The sequence below is a fragment of the Hydra vulgaris genome, chromosome 04 (genome assembly GCF_038396675.1).
Source record: "Hydra vulgaris chromosome 04, alternate assembly HydraT2T_AEP".
NCBI classification, from domain to species: Eukaryota; Metazoa; Cnidaria; class Hydrozoa; order Anthoathecata; family Hydridae; genus Hydra; species Hydra vulgaris.
Genome location: NC_088923.1, coordinates 21,225,001 through 21,241,411, shown reverse-complemented (window position 1 = coordinate 21,241,411; position 16,411 = coordinate 21,225,001). Strand labels below are relative to the sequence as shown.

General features: G+C 31.2%; 1 protein-coding gene and 1 long non-coding RNA gene across 3 annotated transcripts; both read right to left on the bottom strand.

The window, feature by feature from the left end:
- Positions 1–1,572: 1,572 nt before the first annotated feature.
- On the bottom strand, positions 1,573–4,193 carry LOC136079644 (uncharacterized). Of its 2 annotated transcripts, XR_010638105.1 has the most exons (6): positions 4,011–4,193; positions 3,482–3,829; positions 3,089–3,273; positions 2,640–2,799; positions 2,406–2,521; positions 1,573–1,943 (listed from the first exon to the last, which is right to left on the bottom strand). It is a non-coding gene; the product is annotated as an uncharacterized LOC136079644 (long non-coding RNA). The 2 variants fall into 2 exon arrangements; XR_010638104.1 differs by lacking the exon at positions 4,011–4,193 and having other exon boundaries at positions 1,578–1,943; positions 3,482–3,898.
- Positions 4,194–8,883: 4,690 nt separating this feature from the next.
- Positions 8,884–10,155, bottom strand: LOC136079268 (uncharacterized). The gene has a single exon (XM_065794995.1). The coding sequence runs from the start codon at positions 10,153–10,155 to the stop codon at positions 8,884–8,886; it is 1,272 nt and encodes a 423-aa protein (XP_065651067.1).
- Positions 10,156–16,411: the final 6,256 nt, after the last annotated feature.

Genomic DNA, 16,411 nt, shown 5'->3' with positions numbered 1-16,411 from the left:
ATAGAATTATATGTATAATATATATATATAAAGTGGGTAACATCTTTAGTAAATAAATATTTTATATATTTGGTATGCAATATTTCTGTGTTTACCAATAATAGTAATATTATTACAACAATAAACTAATAAAGAATTTAATTAGTTGTCTAATACTTTATAATATTGTTATAATATAATATAATATAATATAATAGCCATGAAAGCATAATGAAAAATTATTACTAAAAGAATATCAGTTTGCTACAGCTCTGATAGTGCTTACATTAATGCATAACTGCGCAATGCGCACGGAAGTAAGCGGACGTGTTTTTTTTTTTTTTGCGGCTGAAAAAAGTTTAATCTTTAAACAAATTTTATATTAACATATATTTCTTTACAACAAAAAAAAGAAGAAAAAATAAGATAACAACAGGAAAGTTTGATAAATATGGCAGTCACAATTGTTGAAATTCAAAAAATGTTAAAAGAAATATTTTTAGAATATAAAAAAGAAACTGCAGCAATGTTTTCAGAATACAAAAATGAGATGGCGATTATATTGAAACAGCAAGAAAAAATTGTTATCGACGTTTTAAGTGCTAACACCAAGATATTCAATGAAAGACTAGAAAAAGTTGAACAAAAAGTTAATGATAATTCTAACGAAATAAAGTTATTAGTTAATGATGTAGAAGATGTTAAGGTGAGCTTGAATTTCCACGAGGAGCTGTTCGATAAAAAAATTGCCAGTATCAACGAACGAGAAAACGAAAAATCAAGAAAAGAAACATCATTGAGTGAAAATATCATGGAAAAACAAAGAATATCTGAAGATAGATCCAGAAGAAAAAATCTGAGAATTGATGGGTTGTTGGAAACTAAAAAAGAAAGCTGGAATGAAACAGAAGAAAAAATTCAATCGGTTTTTGCAAATAAATTAGGGTTAACTGGAATAGATGTAGAGCGGGCTCATCGAACAGGATTAAAAAGAAATAGACGCTCCAGAACACTTGTTATTAATTTGTTGAGATACACTCTTAAAAAAGTTCCGGTAAATTGACGGAAATTTCAGGCAAAATACCTGAAATACTTCGTGCCGTATGGAACCAGACGAACATTCAGGTAAAATACCTGAACCTGAACTGGTTCAGGATTTTTACCTGAACCTGAACTGTTTCGGTTCCGGTATTATGCCTGAACCAGTTCAGGTTCAGGTAAAATACCTAAACCTGAACCAGTTCAGGTTCAGGTAAAATACCTAAACCTGAACCAGTTCAGGTAAAATACCTAAACCTGAACCAGTTCAAGTTCAGGTATTTTACCTGAATGTTCGTCTGTTTCCATACGGCACAAAGTAGTTCAGGTATTTTGCCTGAAAAGAGTAAATATTCAGTAAAATTCCATATCGCGATTATAAACTATCTTGGTTTAGGCGTAAATTCGATATTAGTTTTTATTAGGTCTGAAGGTGTTAAATTTTCAGTAAAATGCCAAATTGTGATTATAAATGAACTCGGTTTAGACATAAAAACGATATTTGATTTTCAGACAGTCAATATACTTAAATTTATAATTAATACAAATTTATGCTTAACAATTCAATATGGAAAATAATAATTAAAATATAATTGTTTCGGCATTTAAAATTGATTAAGTTTTTGTCTAAGGTAAAGGGACAAGTCACTGGCTCCTCTCGATAGATGCATTTCATCTTGGTAACCTAACACGGTATGTTGCAAAAAGTACAATATGTGGCTACATTGTTCCGCATACTCCGTGTTCATTAAAAAATAAAGTTTAATTAATATGTCCACAGCATAAGATATACATCTGTTGACAGGAACAGCTCGACACTCCGTGACAATAAATAATTGTTCGACACTGCAATGAGTACCCAAAGCTATGACTAGAGGATACTTGTGAGTACGACTTTGAATCACAACTTCCATCGGAGTTGATACCTATTTAGATGCAGTATAGAAATTAAAATAAGTCATTAAAAAATGTAATTTTGATACATAATAAATATAAATACTAGCACATACAATTTAAAGCTAATACTATATTTACTATATTTAATAACTAAACAGTAGAATCCTGTTAACATAAACACTGGATAAGTCTGACAGATTTTCAATTCCCCTTGAACTCTATATATGTAGAGAAAGTTCAATGAGAATTGAAAATCTGTTTACCGGTATCTCGGTATACCGAGAACTTTGCTTAACCCGGACATTCGCAGAACATTTATGTATTCCCCTCTTCTTGAGAGTCCGACTCTCAACGGGGCATTTTTCTGTATAGCAATGTTAATAACAGGTAAAGTTATTAAATATATATTATTGTGCATATTACTACAAACTTAATATTATACTTAATATGTATAAATTTATATTTATTAGAAATCTATTATTCCAATATACCGGATAAAATTGAATGAAATGTTCTGCAACTTCAGCAGCTGATGCACAACTTTTATTCTTTGATGGCACTTTAATTATAAAGGGGAGTAATAAGAATGCAAAATCCATTTCAATTCCTGTTTTAAAAAAACAAATAATTTTTGTTAGTGAAATCCTTTTATTTATTTATAAATTATTATAATGATTTTAAATATCAAATACACCCTGCCATATTGTTTTATAACACTTAGATACCTATAGAAGGGTTGTCTTGCATATCAAGCTCAGCAAGAATCTGCTTCACCATCAAATTTGTTTTTTGCCTTGCCCAAGAGATAACATGTGGCGTTATTTGCTCCCAATGAGCCAAAAAATCATTTGACTCTGGAAAATTGCAACAGAAATCCTTCTGAAACTAAGATAAGAATATAGTATGACTGCTAGCAAAATCATTTTCTTTAATTTTACTTCAGCAAAACTAAGAATACTTAAGCAAAACCTTTAGGACAAAAAAATATTTAAAAATGACAAGATCATATTGTAACTTTTATGTATCTTGTAATTCAAAAGATGTATCACTCATAAAAGATACATCTTAGATGTATTTTGTATGAATTACAATACATTTAATTTTTGTGATTGAATAATTTTAAATATTTATTGGTGAAAGGTTTTAATGATAATAAGGTGATTTTTATTCTTACGTGTATGGCTAGATCTTATAGTGGCGGAAATGTTTTGAGTAAATCTTCAAATGTTGGCCTACAATTCACAATCCATTTTCGACGAGAGCATGAAGTTTTTTCCATATAGTCCAACTTTCTTTCATAGCCTAAGTCATCAAATCTCAACTCTCCTATCATACTTAGTTCTTCTTTTGAGAAAGGCGCTATACAAAAAAATATATATTATTTATAACACAATAAATTTAAAAAACTATTTTTCAGTATTTATATAGATTTAAAATGTTTGTTTTAGCTAGATTTATTAGCTGATTGTTTATATGCTTTATTTGGAAAATTAATTTCAATACTGAGGTAAATGTCTTAATTAAACGAAGAAAGAGTTTATGAAAAATATACTTAATATTAAAATACCAGACGAGTGGAACTCTTCTGCTAAAACAATAACTCTCTTTCGACGAGCTTGTACATGAACACCAACATGTTTTCGCATAGTTTTCAGTCTCTCTTCTATGTGGCCATGAGGAGTGACCTTCCTTTTCTTATTACCCACTACATACTCTGTATATGGGCTATAATAGCTTTATATGGGCTATAATAGGAAATAAACATAAACTTACATATTTCCAACTCTATGGACCATTGAGTTAACAACAATGTGGATCATATCTTGACGCCTTTTAACAAGTGCACCCAAAAAGAATCATATTCTGCCAAAACAAGCTTACCTGTTTGATGTTCATCAAGCAAACTACGTATGTTCTACATAAAAACAAAATCTTTATTTGTATAAGTTGAAAGTTTAGTTGTTGTTTTTTTAATTATAAAAGGAATTTATTGCTGCAAAAAATGTGGGAAAATCCTGGCTTATTACCGTTTGAATAAAATAATGAACTAAGTATAAACAAAACACTTTAAAAAATTACTTTTAAGGTATACTTACAAATTCAATGTTATCTTAAAGCAACCTGTACATCAATAGTTGAAACCTTAAATTTAACTTTACTTGACTCATTTAAAACATCAGGTGAAGATTGAATTGTCGATGATAATGTTGGTGACAAAGCCGACTCATCAAGGGAGCTGTTTAAAGTTTCACTTAAACTGAAAGATGTAGATGTTATATTTTTCTACAAAAAAAAACAAAAAAAAAGAAGTTTATATTTACTTCTGAAGCTGTTTATTAAAGGAGTAATGTACTTGTTCAAAACAACAAATGTATGTATATATATATATATATATATATATATATATATTTTTTTAAACATCTTCGCTTCCAACAAGGCTGCAAGCAGCCACTAATTAAAGTTGGAAGTTACTGAAAGAGAAAAGATGAAGATTGTAGAGCAAGATAACGATTGACAGACGACTTAAAAGATTGCAAATTATATAAGTCAGGAAAGCAAGATGAAGGAAGCGAATTCCAAAGAGCTGATGTTCGAGGAAAAAAACTAGACGAATAAGCGTTTTTGAAGCACTTAGGAACAGTCACAGAAAAAGGATGACACTTAATTGAATGACGAGTAACACGAGAATGAATTATAGTAGATGGCACAAGAGACGCTAGCTCTTTAGAGCAGTGCCCATTATAGTATTTGTAGAAAAGAGAAAGAGAAGCAACATTACGACAATGTGATAATGGTTGGAAGTTGGCTGCAAGAGCAGGTCCAACTATGTTTACAACGGGTTTGTAAGATTTATAGAGATAGAGAATAGAATCCGAAGTAAGAAAGTGACGAGCTCGATAAAGAGATGCAACCTTAGCAGATGCTAATTTTGCAACTGATTTGATATATGGTTTCCAAGAAAGATTGGAAGTAAGAGTTAATCCTAGAAGATGAAGAGTAGGTGACTCATTGAGTACATCACCGTTCATAAATATAGGAAGATCTAAATTATTGCGATAACGATTGGCTGAAAAAAATTGAGTTTTTTCTGAATTAAAGTTCACCAGCCACTGAGAACCCCATGCTGTAGCAGAAGTAAGATCCTTTTCAAGCTCAAATGCCCCCCCCCCCCCCAAGCAATCAGAGGGTGTTGGTTTTTTTATCACAACAAGAATAAATGGTAGTGTCATCAGCAAACAATGCCACCTTAGATGAGAGAATATCTGGAAGATCGTTAATGTAAATTAAAAAGAGTATAGGGCCAAGGATAGACCCTTGAAGAACCCCTGAAGTTACAGAATAAGAAGAAAAGTGTTGTCCATAGAGGACAACTTTTATGCTACGATTGGAAAGGAAGGATTCAATGATCTTAAAGATGTTGCCAGAGACACCATAAGAAGAAAGCTTATGGAGAAGACCAGCATGCCAAACTTTATCAAAAGCTTTTGAAATGTCAAGAGTGATGGCTTTAACCTCTCCACCTTTATCTAATGCACGATAAAACCTGTCAGTTATTACTGTTAACAAATCAGCTGTAGAACGAGAAGATCGAAATCCATATTGATGGTCAGAAAGTAAGTGATTAGATTCAAGATGAGAAATTAAGTGTTTGTTAATTAAAGATTCAAAAACCTTGCTTATGATAGGAAGAAGACTTATGGGACGGTAGTTAGACAAATCAGCTCGCTCTCCAGAATTTTTAAAGATAGGGATAACAGATGCCGCTTTCCAGCAGGCTGGAAAGCAAGACTCTGATAAGCACTTATTGAATAGTTTTGAGAGTATAGATGACAGCTCCAGAGAACACTTCTGCAAGACAATAACAGGTATGTTGTCCGGGCCACAAGCTGTAGAAGAGCCTAGGCAGGAAAACACTTTAGATACAGATGCTGGAGTGATATGAATGTCATGCAATGGATCAACCTGTTTGTTGGCAATATCAGGTAGAAAGCAACTAGTGGAATCAAGAGATGATATTGATGAAAAGTTTTTAGCAATTAATTCAGCTTTGTCTTTAGGTGAGGTGACAAAGTCTGAACCATTCAAGAGAGGTGGAATTATAGATTTGCCCTTATTATTGATATTATTAAAGATTCTCCAGAAGTCACGAGAGCCTAATTTTTGAGATGAGATACGAGATTTAATGATCTGAGAATAGCGGGTTTTGGCGTTAGACAAAACCTTTTTACAATTGTTTCTAGCAGTAATAAACGGACGTCTGTTTTCTGGAGAATTGTTTTGCTGATAAATATGGAAGTAACGGTTTCGATTGGCAATCGCAGCAGCACAGTGTGAAGAAAACCATGGAGGAGAGTGAGGCTTGACCTGGAATCGTCGAGAGGGAATAAAAGATTCCATGCCAGCTTGAATCCACAAAGTTATGTAAGAAGCACATTTGTCGACAGGAAGACGAAATATTTCTACCCAAGGGCCATCACGAAGAAAATCACGCAAAGAATCCCAGTCAGCTTTACTGTAGTTGTAAGAGGTTCGATAATAGGGGGATTCAGGTGATGAAGAAGAATGAGATAATAGTTTTAGAGAGATCAAACTGTGATCAGAAGCACCTAAGAGTGAATGTGGAGAAACTGAGCACTGACTAGGATCAGAAACAAGAAATAAGTCGAGTAGAGAAGGTAAATGGTTCGGGTTGTCTGGAAAGCGAGTTGGAAAGTTGACTATTTGAGTTAGGGATTGAGAAAGGCAAAAGTTGTGGGCTTTAATGCCTGCCAAATCACTTATACCAGAGCCAAGCCATTCAGAGTGGTGAGCATTAAAGTCACCAACAACAACTATATTAGCTGATGGATAAAGAGAGAGGGCTTGGTCAATATGATCAGAAATAACATCAAAAAGAGTGCAGTCTTGAGATGAAGGAGAGCGATATAGAACAAAGAGAAATGCAATAGAGTGAAGTGGTGCTAAACGAAAGCACATAAAAGAATAGTCTGTGGATTCAAACCTAGTTTCACGACAAATGGGTGAACTCTTACAGATGTAAATGCCCAGGCCAAGCATGTGACTATTGGAGTCTTTACGAATTAGAGGAAAATAACCATCAACACTAAGATCACAAGATGAGACAGCCGAACTCAAATTAGTCTCACAAAGAGCAAGTAGGTCTGGTGAACTTTGCAAGAGATAAGACTCAACAGAAGAAAAGTTACTTCGAAGACCACGAATATTAGTGAATGATAGGTTTAAAGAATTTGGTGATGATGATGGTTTTTTGTGTTTTATAGTTTTTGGTACTTTATTCATTTTTAAATTAGATTGAAGAACTTGACTCAAAGCAAAGATAGTACTCAGAACACTGTTTAATAGCCCAAGCAATTGTCTCATTACTACTAATAAACCCTAAGCCATAACAAAGGGCTCCAAATGTGGCCTCTGCAATGCACACCAAAAGTACAAACAGGGACACCATCCATGCGCAACATGGCACTGTTAATACTTTGATATTTTTCAGCTGTTGATGGAATCAGCCTCTCTGAGAGCTACCACAGAGTTCGGGAAACCTGACTACCAGCCGGCCTCAGAACCATAAAACTGAGTTTTAGAGCTGTTCCCTCATTAAGAGATAATAGAATGAGTTGCCTAGTCATAAAAACAGAGACACAAGCAAAACCCATGCATTGAGTCAAGAAGATTCAGCATTCAACATCCTAAACTGGAAACAATGTATTAAAAATACATCTGCGCCAGCCTAATAGATGAAGAAGGGGTGCAAGGCTGGTCAACAGATAGAATCTGTTTACCCCTTAAGTCTTTGCCTAAGAGGCCTTCTACAAGACAGTAGCCGGGTGCATTTAACATCTGCCCAAGTTAAGCATTTTTATCGAGACACCATCTCTAGCCTTTACTCAACCAAGAGCCCCAAGGCAGGGGGTGTTTTAAATCGGAGTTGGCATCTCCTAGCCTTTGCCTAAAAAGGCGTATCCTACAAGGCAGCAGGACATGAAGCAGATTGTACTGGGTTACATGTTACCAGTAGCAGGATAACCTGATCTGACATTTAATATATATATATATATATATATATATATATATATATATATATATATATATATATATATATATATATATCTGACATTTAATATATATATATATATATATATATATATATATATATATATATATATATATATATATATATATACATTTATTGTTTTGGACAAGTTAGTGGGTTATAAATACTTTTACATTTAGTTTAGCTAACTACTTATATTATTTTTAGCAACTCAATAGTAAGCTTTTCTAAAACTGCTATCTTAAGAATTTACAATTAAGCAAAATATACAAATTATTTAAAAATGAAAAATCATTTTAATACATTGCAAATAGTGACGTAGATACAAATAGTGACGTAAAATAATATGCTCGTATATACATGTAGATTTTAAACAATGAACAGTATCAAAAGGTTTATAATCTGCTAAGTCACTTGCTCTCAAACATATACGCTCTGAATCAAGTGAACAATACGATAGAGTTAGATCACAATACATGTGGACATGCCACTTAAGTCCAATAAAATAAATTACATTTTGATGAACATATATTAATTCAATTTTAACAAATGACGGTTCACCTTCATTACTAATAGAGTGAAGTACAGACATCTTAGTTTGGTACTTTTGACCAAAAATGACTACTTTTTCAGTCATAAACACATCTATTTTTTCACCAATAAGAGGTAAAATTAATGACTTATGCCTAATATCTGATGATGAAATAATTGTACCATTTCCAACATCTGAAATCCCTTTTAATGGACATCTAGTCATCCAAACAAAAGCATGAGAAAGTTGGTGTCTGCTTGCGAGAGAAAACGCTATATTTTTAAAGTTACAAATGATATGAGCACGACGCTTAGAAAAGTTATGCTTTGCTTCAAACCGCATTACCATCATATGTAAAAGTGGTCCGCTATTCTCTATTATTATTAGTACCATAGTGAACCATTCTGTGATGTTTATATAAAAGTCTTTTATCAGGATAACATATTTTAAATAACTCATGATGCTCTGATACAAGATCTTTTAAGTATAAAACATGCGACAGTACAGAGTTTGACAATAAAATAATTTCTGTCAGCTGCTTTAGCAATTGGTACAAACGCCATTTTAAATTATCTACTTTGTCAATAACATCAGCTAGAATACATGGTAAATGTAAAAACAAAATCAGCATCTGAGCTGACCATTGTCCAAGCAATGAGTTGTGACTTTTTAAATGTGACTCACTTATAAAACTAGGTTTTAATTTACTAACCAGACCATAGTCCATTGTATTAATACAACAATTAAGCCCATGGAGATTAATAAGCTTCAAGTCATAAATTATGTGGCGCAAAAATAACTTGACTTCAAACAGAATTACACCTTCCAATAAATCATGCATTATATCGGCTGAGTCATTACAAGCAGGATAGTAATAGTTCAAATTTTTTAAAGTTGATGGCCGCTTAATGCCACACTCTTTAGATGAAATGGTACCATTTTTAAGCTGCTCAATATGTTGCTCATATGATTGTTGTGTCCTCATTGTAAGAGAATACTCACAAAATACTTTTTGCATCTCATCCTGAGTCGCCATACACAAATCCCAAGCAAATAAAGCACTGCTAAAATTTTCCATGTATCCAAGTATTGCATGCAGCCCTAAATTATCACCAACAATTTGTGTTAAAAAACAATGAATATTTATCTCTTTTCCTTCATAAAAAACTGTAAAACCCTCATCGTGTAAGTCTTTTATTTGCTGAACAATAACTTCCATAACAGGATCAGTGGTGTACCGTTTAATGTCTTCTGAATGTGCTAAGGCCAACAAATAAATAGTGCTTAACGCAGAATTTACAGCTGGTGGAAAGTTTTTTATTGTAAAATAAAATGCACCTAACTTGTGTATTCTAGTTTTAGATTCAAGCGGATTTGTTGTCTCTACCTCATCAAAATAAATCTGAATAAATACATGAATACTGTTAGGAAAGTAATGTTTGGCATATGTTTTTAGCTGTTTGCCATGCTTACCATCTAACCAATCTTCTGCTATATCATTTGCTGACTCATTGTCTCTTTTTAAAATTTTCCAAGTCTCAGGTTGTTTTAAAACCAATTTCAAGGTTTTCTCAATTGGTATAAGGTAAACACACACACACCTGCATTTGTTGCTTTGTTGATCTGTCTCGCTTAACATCCCACCGATCTCCTATTGAATGTGCTTCAGGTTCAACATAGAGACCTTTTAGTTTAAATAATTCAATAATTTATAATGAGTATCAATGCCCTTAAAAGGATTTTTCCAGGTGTTAAATTCTTCTGAAAGAGCATTAAATGTTGCGGTACCACATCTGTATGTTTTTAACACAACGCCTGTCTTGGCAAGCAGATAATTAATAATATCATTTAGCAACTCATTTAAACTATCCATTATGAACTGAGATGTGCTTAGAGAAATGGAACTAGAAGATTGCAAAGACATCAAAAATTTTAATGCTGCCTGTGAAACACCATACTCGTTTACAATAGGTGCAACAAAAACACTTTCTTTTGCTACACTTTCTTTTGTTAAACTTTCAAAATATGAAACCTCATTGCAATCTTTGGCTAAGTATTCGTTTTCTGTATTTTGCATTGTAATATCTGAATGGTTAAAAACTTCTTTCAAAGTATCATGGCACCTATGAGTTTTTTTAATGTGTTTACGTAACACTTTATAAAGTGTGAATGTGCGAATGCAACCATTAACATTGCATCGTAAAAACCAAGGTTCAAACAACAGGTGCGTGTTTCAACTCGTTGTAACAAACCCTATAAAATATCATGTAAAATATAAAAATAATGTTCACTTTAATCATCATAATTTATATACAACTTAAAAAATATTTTTAATAAAAACTAAATAAATATTTTCTGCAGTCTATATTTTATTATAAATATATTTTATTAAATAGTTAACCTTTTTTTCCTCAATTATGGCTTGAACTTTAATGGCCTGGCCCATTTTGATACCCATCGCATGAAGCAATAATGCGTTTAACTCCAAAAAAGCTAACCCATCAATTTTTTCACCTAAAATAATAATCAATAGTATATTTAGTATAAAAACTAAGCATTTGTGTTTCAATAGAAACCTTTTTGTCTTTAAATACAGTTTATAATTATTTAATCAAATAAATTTTGTAACAATTATTATAACCAACAATTTAATAAAATAGTAGAATTAGAGTAGATAGATGTGCATCTATCACTTATTTACTTTAATTCTTTAGTTTTTTTACAAATTTAAACTTAGTTGAACTAAGTTTGACTTTGTAAATTTCATTGTATGTACATCTTTTTATTTATAAAGTTTTTAGATTATGCACATCACATACTACATAACTTTTATAATGAACACCATATAGAATGTGACGTGTAAACATCACATTCTATATGGTCTTTATTATAAAAGTTATGTAGTATGTGATGTGTATAATCTAAAAACTTTTTTAAATAAAAAGATACATGTTATTAATAATATAGATATTGATATAGTATATCGATATGATAAATAATAAAAATATATTTTGACATCTATACACGTGTATACATCTCTATATATTTTTTTGTAAGTTTTACATCCATTTTTCCACACTGGTGTGGTTTGGATGGTTCTTCATAATGACATATAAATGCCATTATAAAAGAGTTGAAACAATGTTTTAAAACCGGATGCCCTTCCTTACGTTAACATGAAGCAGGTTGTACTGGATTACATGTTACCAGTAGCCTGCTACTGGTAACTTTACTTGACATAAGGATAATCTGACCTGCCGGTACCGGTAAGTCCCTTTTCGATATTATTCTCCTTTGAGCTATTATGTATATCATATATCATGCATATACATACATCCATATATATATCATACATCCAGATATATCATGATGTATCATAATATGATATACTAGTTTATATATAATACTAGCTGGAGTTACCCGGCGTTGCCCGGGCCAATATTTAAACTGGCTTACCTGATATCTGTACACAAAAATGGGCCCAAAAAATGGTCCCCCCTGACCCCGGGGTCAGAAGGGCCCATTTTTGGGCCCCCCTGACCCCGGGGGTCGGGGTACGGGGTCAAAACCCAGCTAAGAACCTTCTCTCCCTCGAGGACTACCCCCATGCCAAATTTCATCGAGATCGGTCCGGCGGTTTGGATTTCTATAGAGAACAAACAAACACACACACTAACACACATTGCCCTTTATATATATAGTAGAAGTAGATAGTATATGATATACTATATTTTATATACTATGATATTTTATATCATAATATGATGTAGTATAATATAATACGTAAATGAGATGTGTATATTATATACACATCTCTTTTACGTACATTCGCAAAAAATATACACATATATATGTATGTAATTGTTATGTATACATAAGTAAATATACACATATATATATACATAATGTATATATACATGTGTATATTTAAATATGTATATATACATTATATATTTACATATGTATATATACATACAATATACACATATGTATGTATGTAAATATAAAATATACATATGTAAATATACATATATAAATATGTAAATATACTATATACACATCTCTTTTACGTACGTTCGCGAAAAATATGAAAAGATAGCTTACTTTTAAGCTTTTCTGTAGCGTCTATAGATATTCCTTTTGATAATAAATATTCTGCCAACTGTGACTTTGACAACTTTTTTATGCTCATTTTTAATAAAAAAATTTAAAATGAGAGAATGCAATTACATGCGACCTCTAAAAAGTTTAATGGAGATTGCTTTCGGCGCGGAAAAATTATTTCGCATTTTCAGGCGGTTTACTTGATGTTTCCGGTAAAGCACCTGAACGTTCCGGTAGAAAAATTCACGGAACTTCTTTTGCCTGAACATTTCAGGGATTTTATTCTAAGTGTTCAGCTGGTTTGCTAAAATACCTGAACCAATACGGTAATATGCCTGAATGTTTGAATTAAATTGCCTGAGTGTTCAGGTAAGTTTGCCCACCTGAACCATTCCGGACAGAGTTAGCCTAAACTTTTTTAAGAGTGTATAAAGACAAGATAAAAATTCTGAAAGAATCATATAAGCTTAAAGAAACTAACGTGTATGTGAACGAAGACTTTTCCCGTGAAACTGTGGATATAAAAAAAAGTTATTGGCGGAAGTGAAGAAAAGACGATCCAAAGGTGAAAATGTTTATCTTTGGTAAGATAAAGTTATTACTTCAAGAAACTCTTTGTTTAAATTTAGTAATAATAAATTAAATCAAAATTAAAAAGTTATATATATTTTTAATGAATATTTAAAGGTAACATATATATACATTTTTTTTTTTTTAAATGGCGGAAAATAATATTTGTTTTTGATATATCTACTAGAGAAAACACGATACTTTTAACAAATGACTCTGACCCTGACGTGAATTATTTTAATAACTTTTCAATAGATACTGTTTATTTTAATATAAGTGATGCCACAAGTTATTTAAACTCTTCTTTATCTAATTTTTCATTATTAAATTGAACATCAGGAGTATGAGTAAAAATTTTGAATCCCTAAAAATAACTTTAAAAAACTTAAACTACAATTTTAGTGTAATCTGTCTAACAGAAACTTGGTGTCAAAATGGCGATGAGTTAAATTCTAATTTTTTTCTACCAGGTTATAATTCAATACACCAACCCAGGAAAACCGGCATTGGCGGGGGCGTATGTATTTTTACTCTTAGTTCTTTTACTTTTAGAAAATTACTAAACCTCAATGTCAATGACGCTAATTGTGAGTCGTTAACAATTGAAATTCTTAATCAGAAAACCAAAAGTATTTTTATAATTTCTCTTTACAGACCACCTAATGACCAGACCACCGAATGGCAATTTTGAAGCGTTTGAAAGACACTTAAAAAATATATTGCCAAAAGTCATTAAAAAACATATTTATTTAATTGGTGATTTTAACATAGATATTCAAAAAATAAATAATGATTCATACGCTAAACGGTTTGTAAATGCTCTACTTCAGAACAGTTTAATACTTGTAACTAACAAACCAACGCGCGTAACACGCAAAACTTCTTCAATTATTGATAACATTACCGCTAATATTGCCATGACTGGCCAAATCAAAAGTGGAATATTAAAAACTGATATCAGAGATCATTTTCCAAATTTTCTTATAAATTACTCTTTTCTCCTGAATCTAAATTTATTCGCAACATATCTAAGACAAATAAACAACCAATCTATTATAAAATTTCGAGAATTATTAACAGAAATTGATTGGAATCTTTTAACTGAGTGCAATGATGCATACAACTTTTAATGATGCATACAACTTATTTTTACGGTTGTTTTCTAAACAATACGAAAGATCCTTTCTAAAAATTAAAAAAAAACAACTAATTCCAAAAACTTTAATAATCCGTGGATGACAAATGGTCTTAGAAAATCATCCAGAAAAAAACAAAGGTTGTATGAAAACTTTTTAAAAAATAAAACTTATAACAATAAATTTAAATACAAAAAGTATAAAAATTGTTTTGAAAGAATAAAAAAGCAAATAAAAAAAAAATTATTATTCTAACCTTTTAGAACATTCAACTGGAAATAATAAAAAGACATGAGAAGTAATTAAAGAAGTTACAGGGAAAAAACAATTACAAAAAAACCCCGCTATTCCAAATTGATTAAAGCTAACCTTGAACAAACAAATATTTGATAAGAAAGAAATAGCTGAAAACTTCAACAATTTTTTTATAAACATAGGAAAAAAATTAGCAGCAGATATAACTCCTGGAAATGAAGCATTCCAATCCTATTTAAAAAAACACACTATGTAATGGATGAGTCGGAAATGTCTCTAAATGAACTTAAGGCATCCTTTAATGCGCTTAAAAATAAATAAAAGTGCCGGGTATTTGATGATATTAATGTTAATGTTCTAAAAGCTGTTTTTGATGTTATTAAATTACCTCTTTTGTTTATCTTCAGTCTTTTCAATAACAACTGGTATTTTTCCTTGTCAATTAAAAATAGCAAGAGTAGTCCTTGTATACAAAAATGGCGACGATTCTTTACCATCTAAATACAGACCTATATCTACCCTTTCTTGTTTTTCAAAGTTGCTTGAGCGTATTATGTATAACAGACTGTATAATTATCTTGAAAAACATAATATCTTATACAGCAAACAGTTTGGTTTCCAAAAAGGGCATTCAACACATCATGCAGTAACTGATTTAGCCAGCCAAATTCTGGATGTGTTTGCTAAAAAAAGTTATACTCTCGGCTTGTTCATTGACTTGTCAAAAGCCTTTGACACTGTTGATCCTAAAATTCTCTTGTACAAACTAGAAACATATGGAGTAATAAATTGCAACTTAAAATAGCTGCAAAGTTACCTTAAAAATAGAAAACAAGGAATATCTTATGATTCAACGTGTACAAAGTTAGACACAATAAGCTGCGGAGTTCCTTAAGGCTTTATTCTTGGACCCTTACTATTTCTAGTTTACGTAAATAATATTTACCTATCTTCAAACATGCTTAATTTTGTTCTTTTTGCTGATGACACTAATCTTTTTTATACCCATTCCAATATAAAAAAAATTTTTTTTACAGTAAATCGTGAGCTGGAAAACCTACATGACTGGTTTAAATCAAACAAACTCTCTTTAAAGTACATTTTATTTCATCATCAATCTTAATCCGACGACTTGCCTCTGCAACTTCCTCAGGTAATAATAAATAACAATATAGTAAACAGAGTTTCATCACTTAAAATTTTAGGAATAATATTTGATGAACATCTCAATTGGAAAAATCATATCACGCTAATTGAAAACAAAATTTCTAAAACTATAGGCATTATGCATAAAACAAAACACCTGCTAAGTAAAAAATGTTTAATAGATATATACTACTCTTTTATCCATAGCTACGTAAGCTATTGTTATATTACTTGCGCAAGTACTTGCCGTTCAGCATTAAAAAAATATATATATTAAGCAAAAACAAGCCAGTAGAATTATATGTAATGCGCATAAATACGCCCACTCCAAGCAGTTACTCCGGGAAATAAAAGCTCTTAATGTCTATGAGTTAAACGTGTTCCAAAACTTGTTATTCATGTTTAAATATCAAAATGGCATACTTCCAAATTCTTTAATAACCGATTTATAAAAATAAATCATAAATACTTAACGAGGTGCTCTATCCATAATTTTAATTTACATAAGTCAACTCTTAAAACATCTGATTACTCAATTTCATATAGAGGGCCTCGTCTGTGGAACATAGTTCTTAATGAAAATATGAAAAGTATAACTTCAATAAATTGTTTTAAAAATATAGTTAAACAGTATTTACTTGAATTAACAGACACAAACATATTTTTGTATTTTTAAATGAAAAA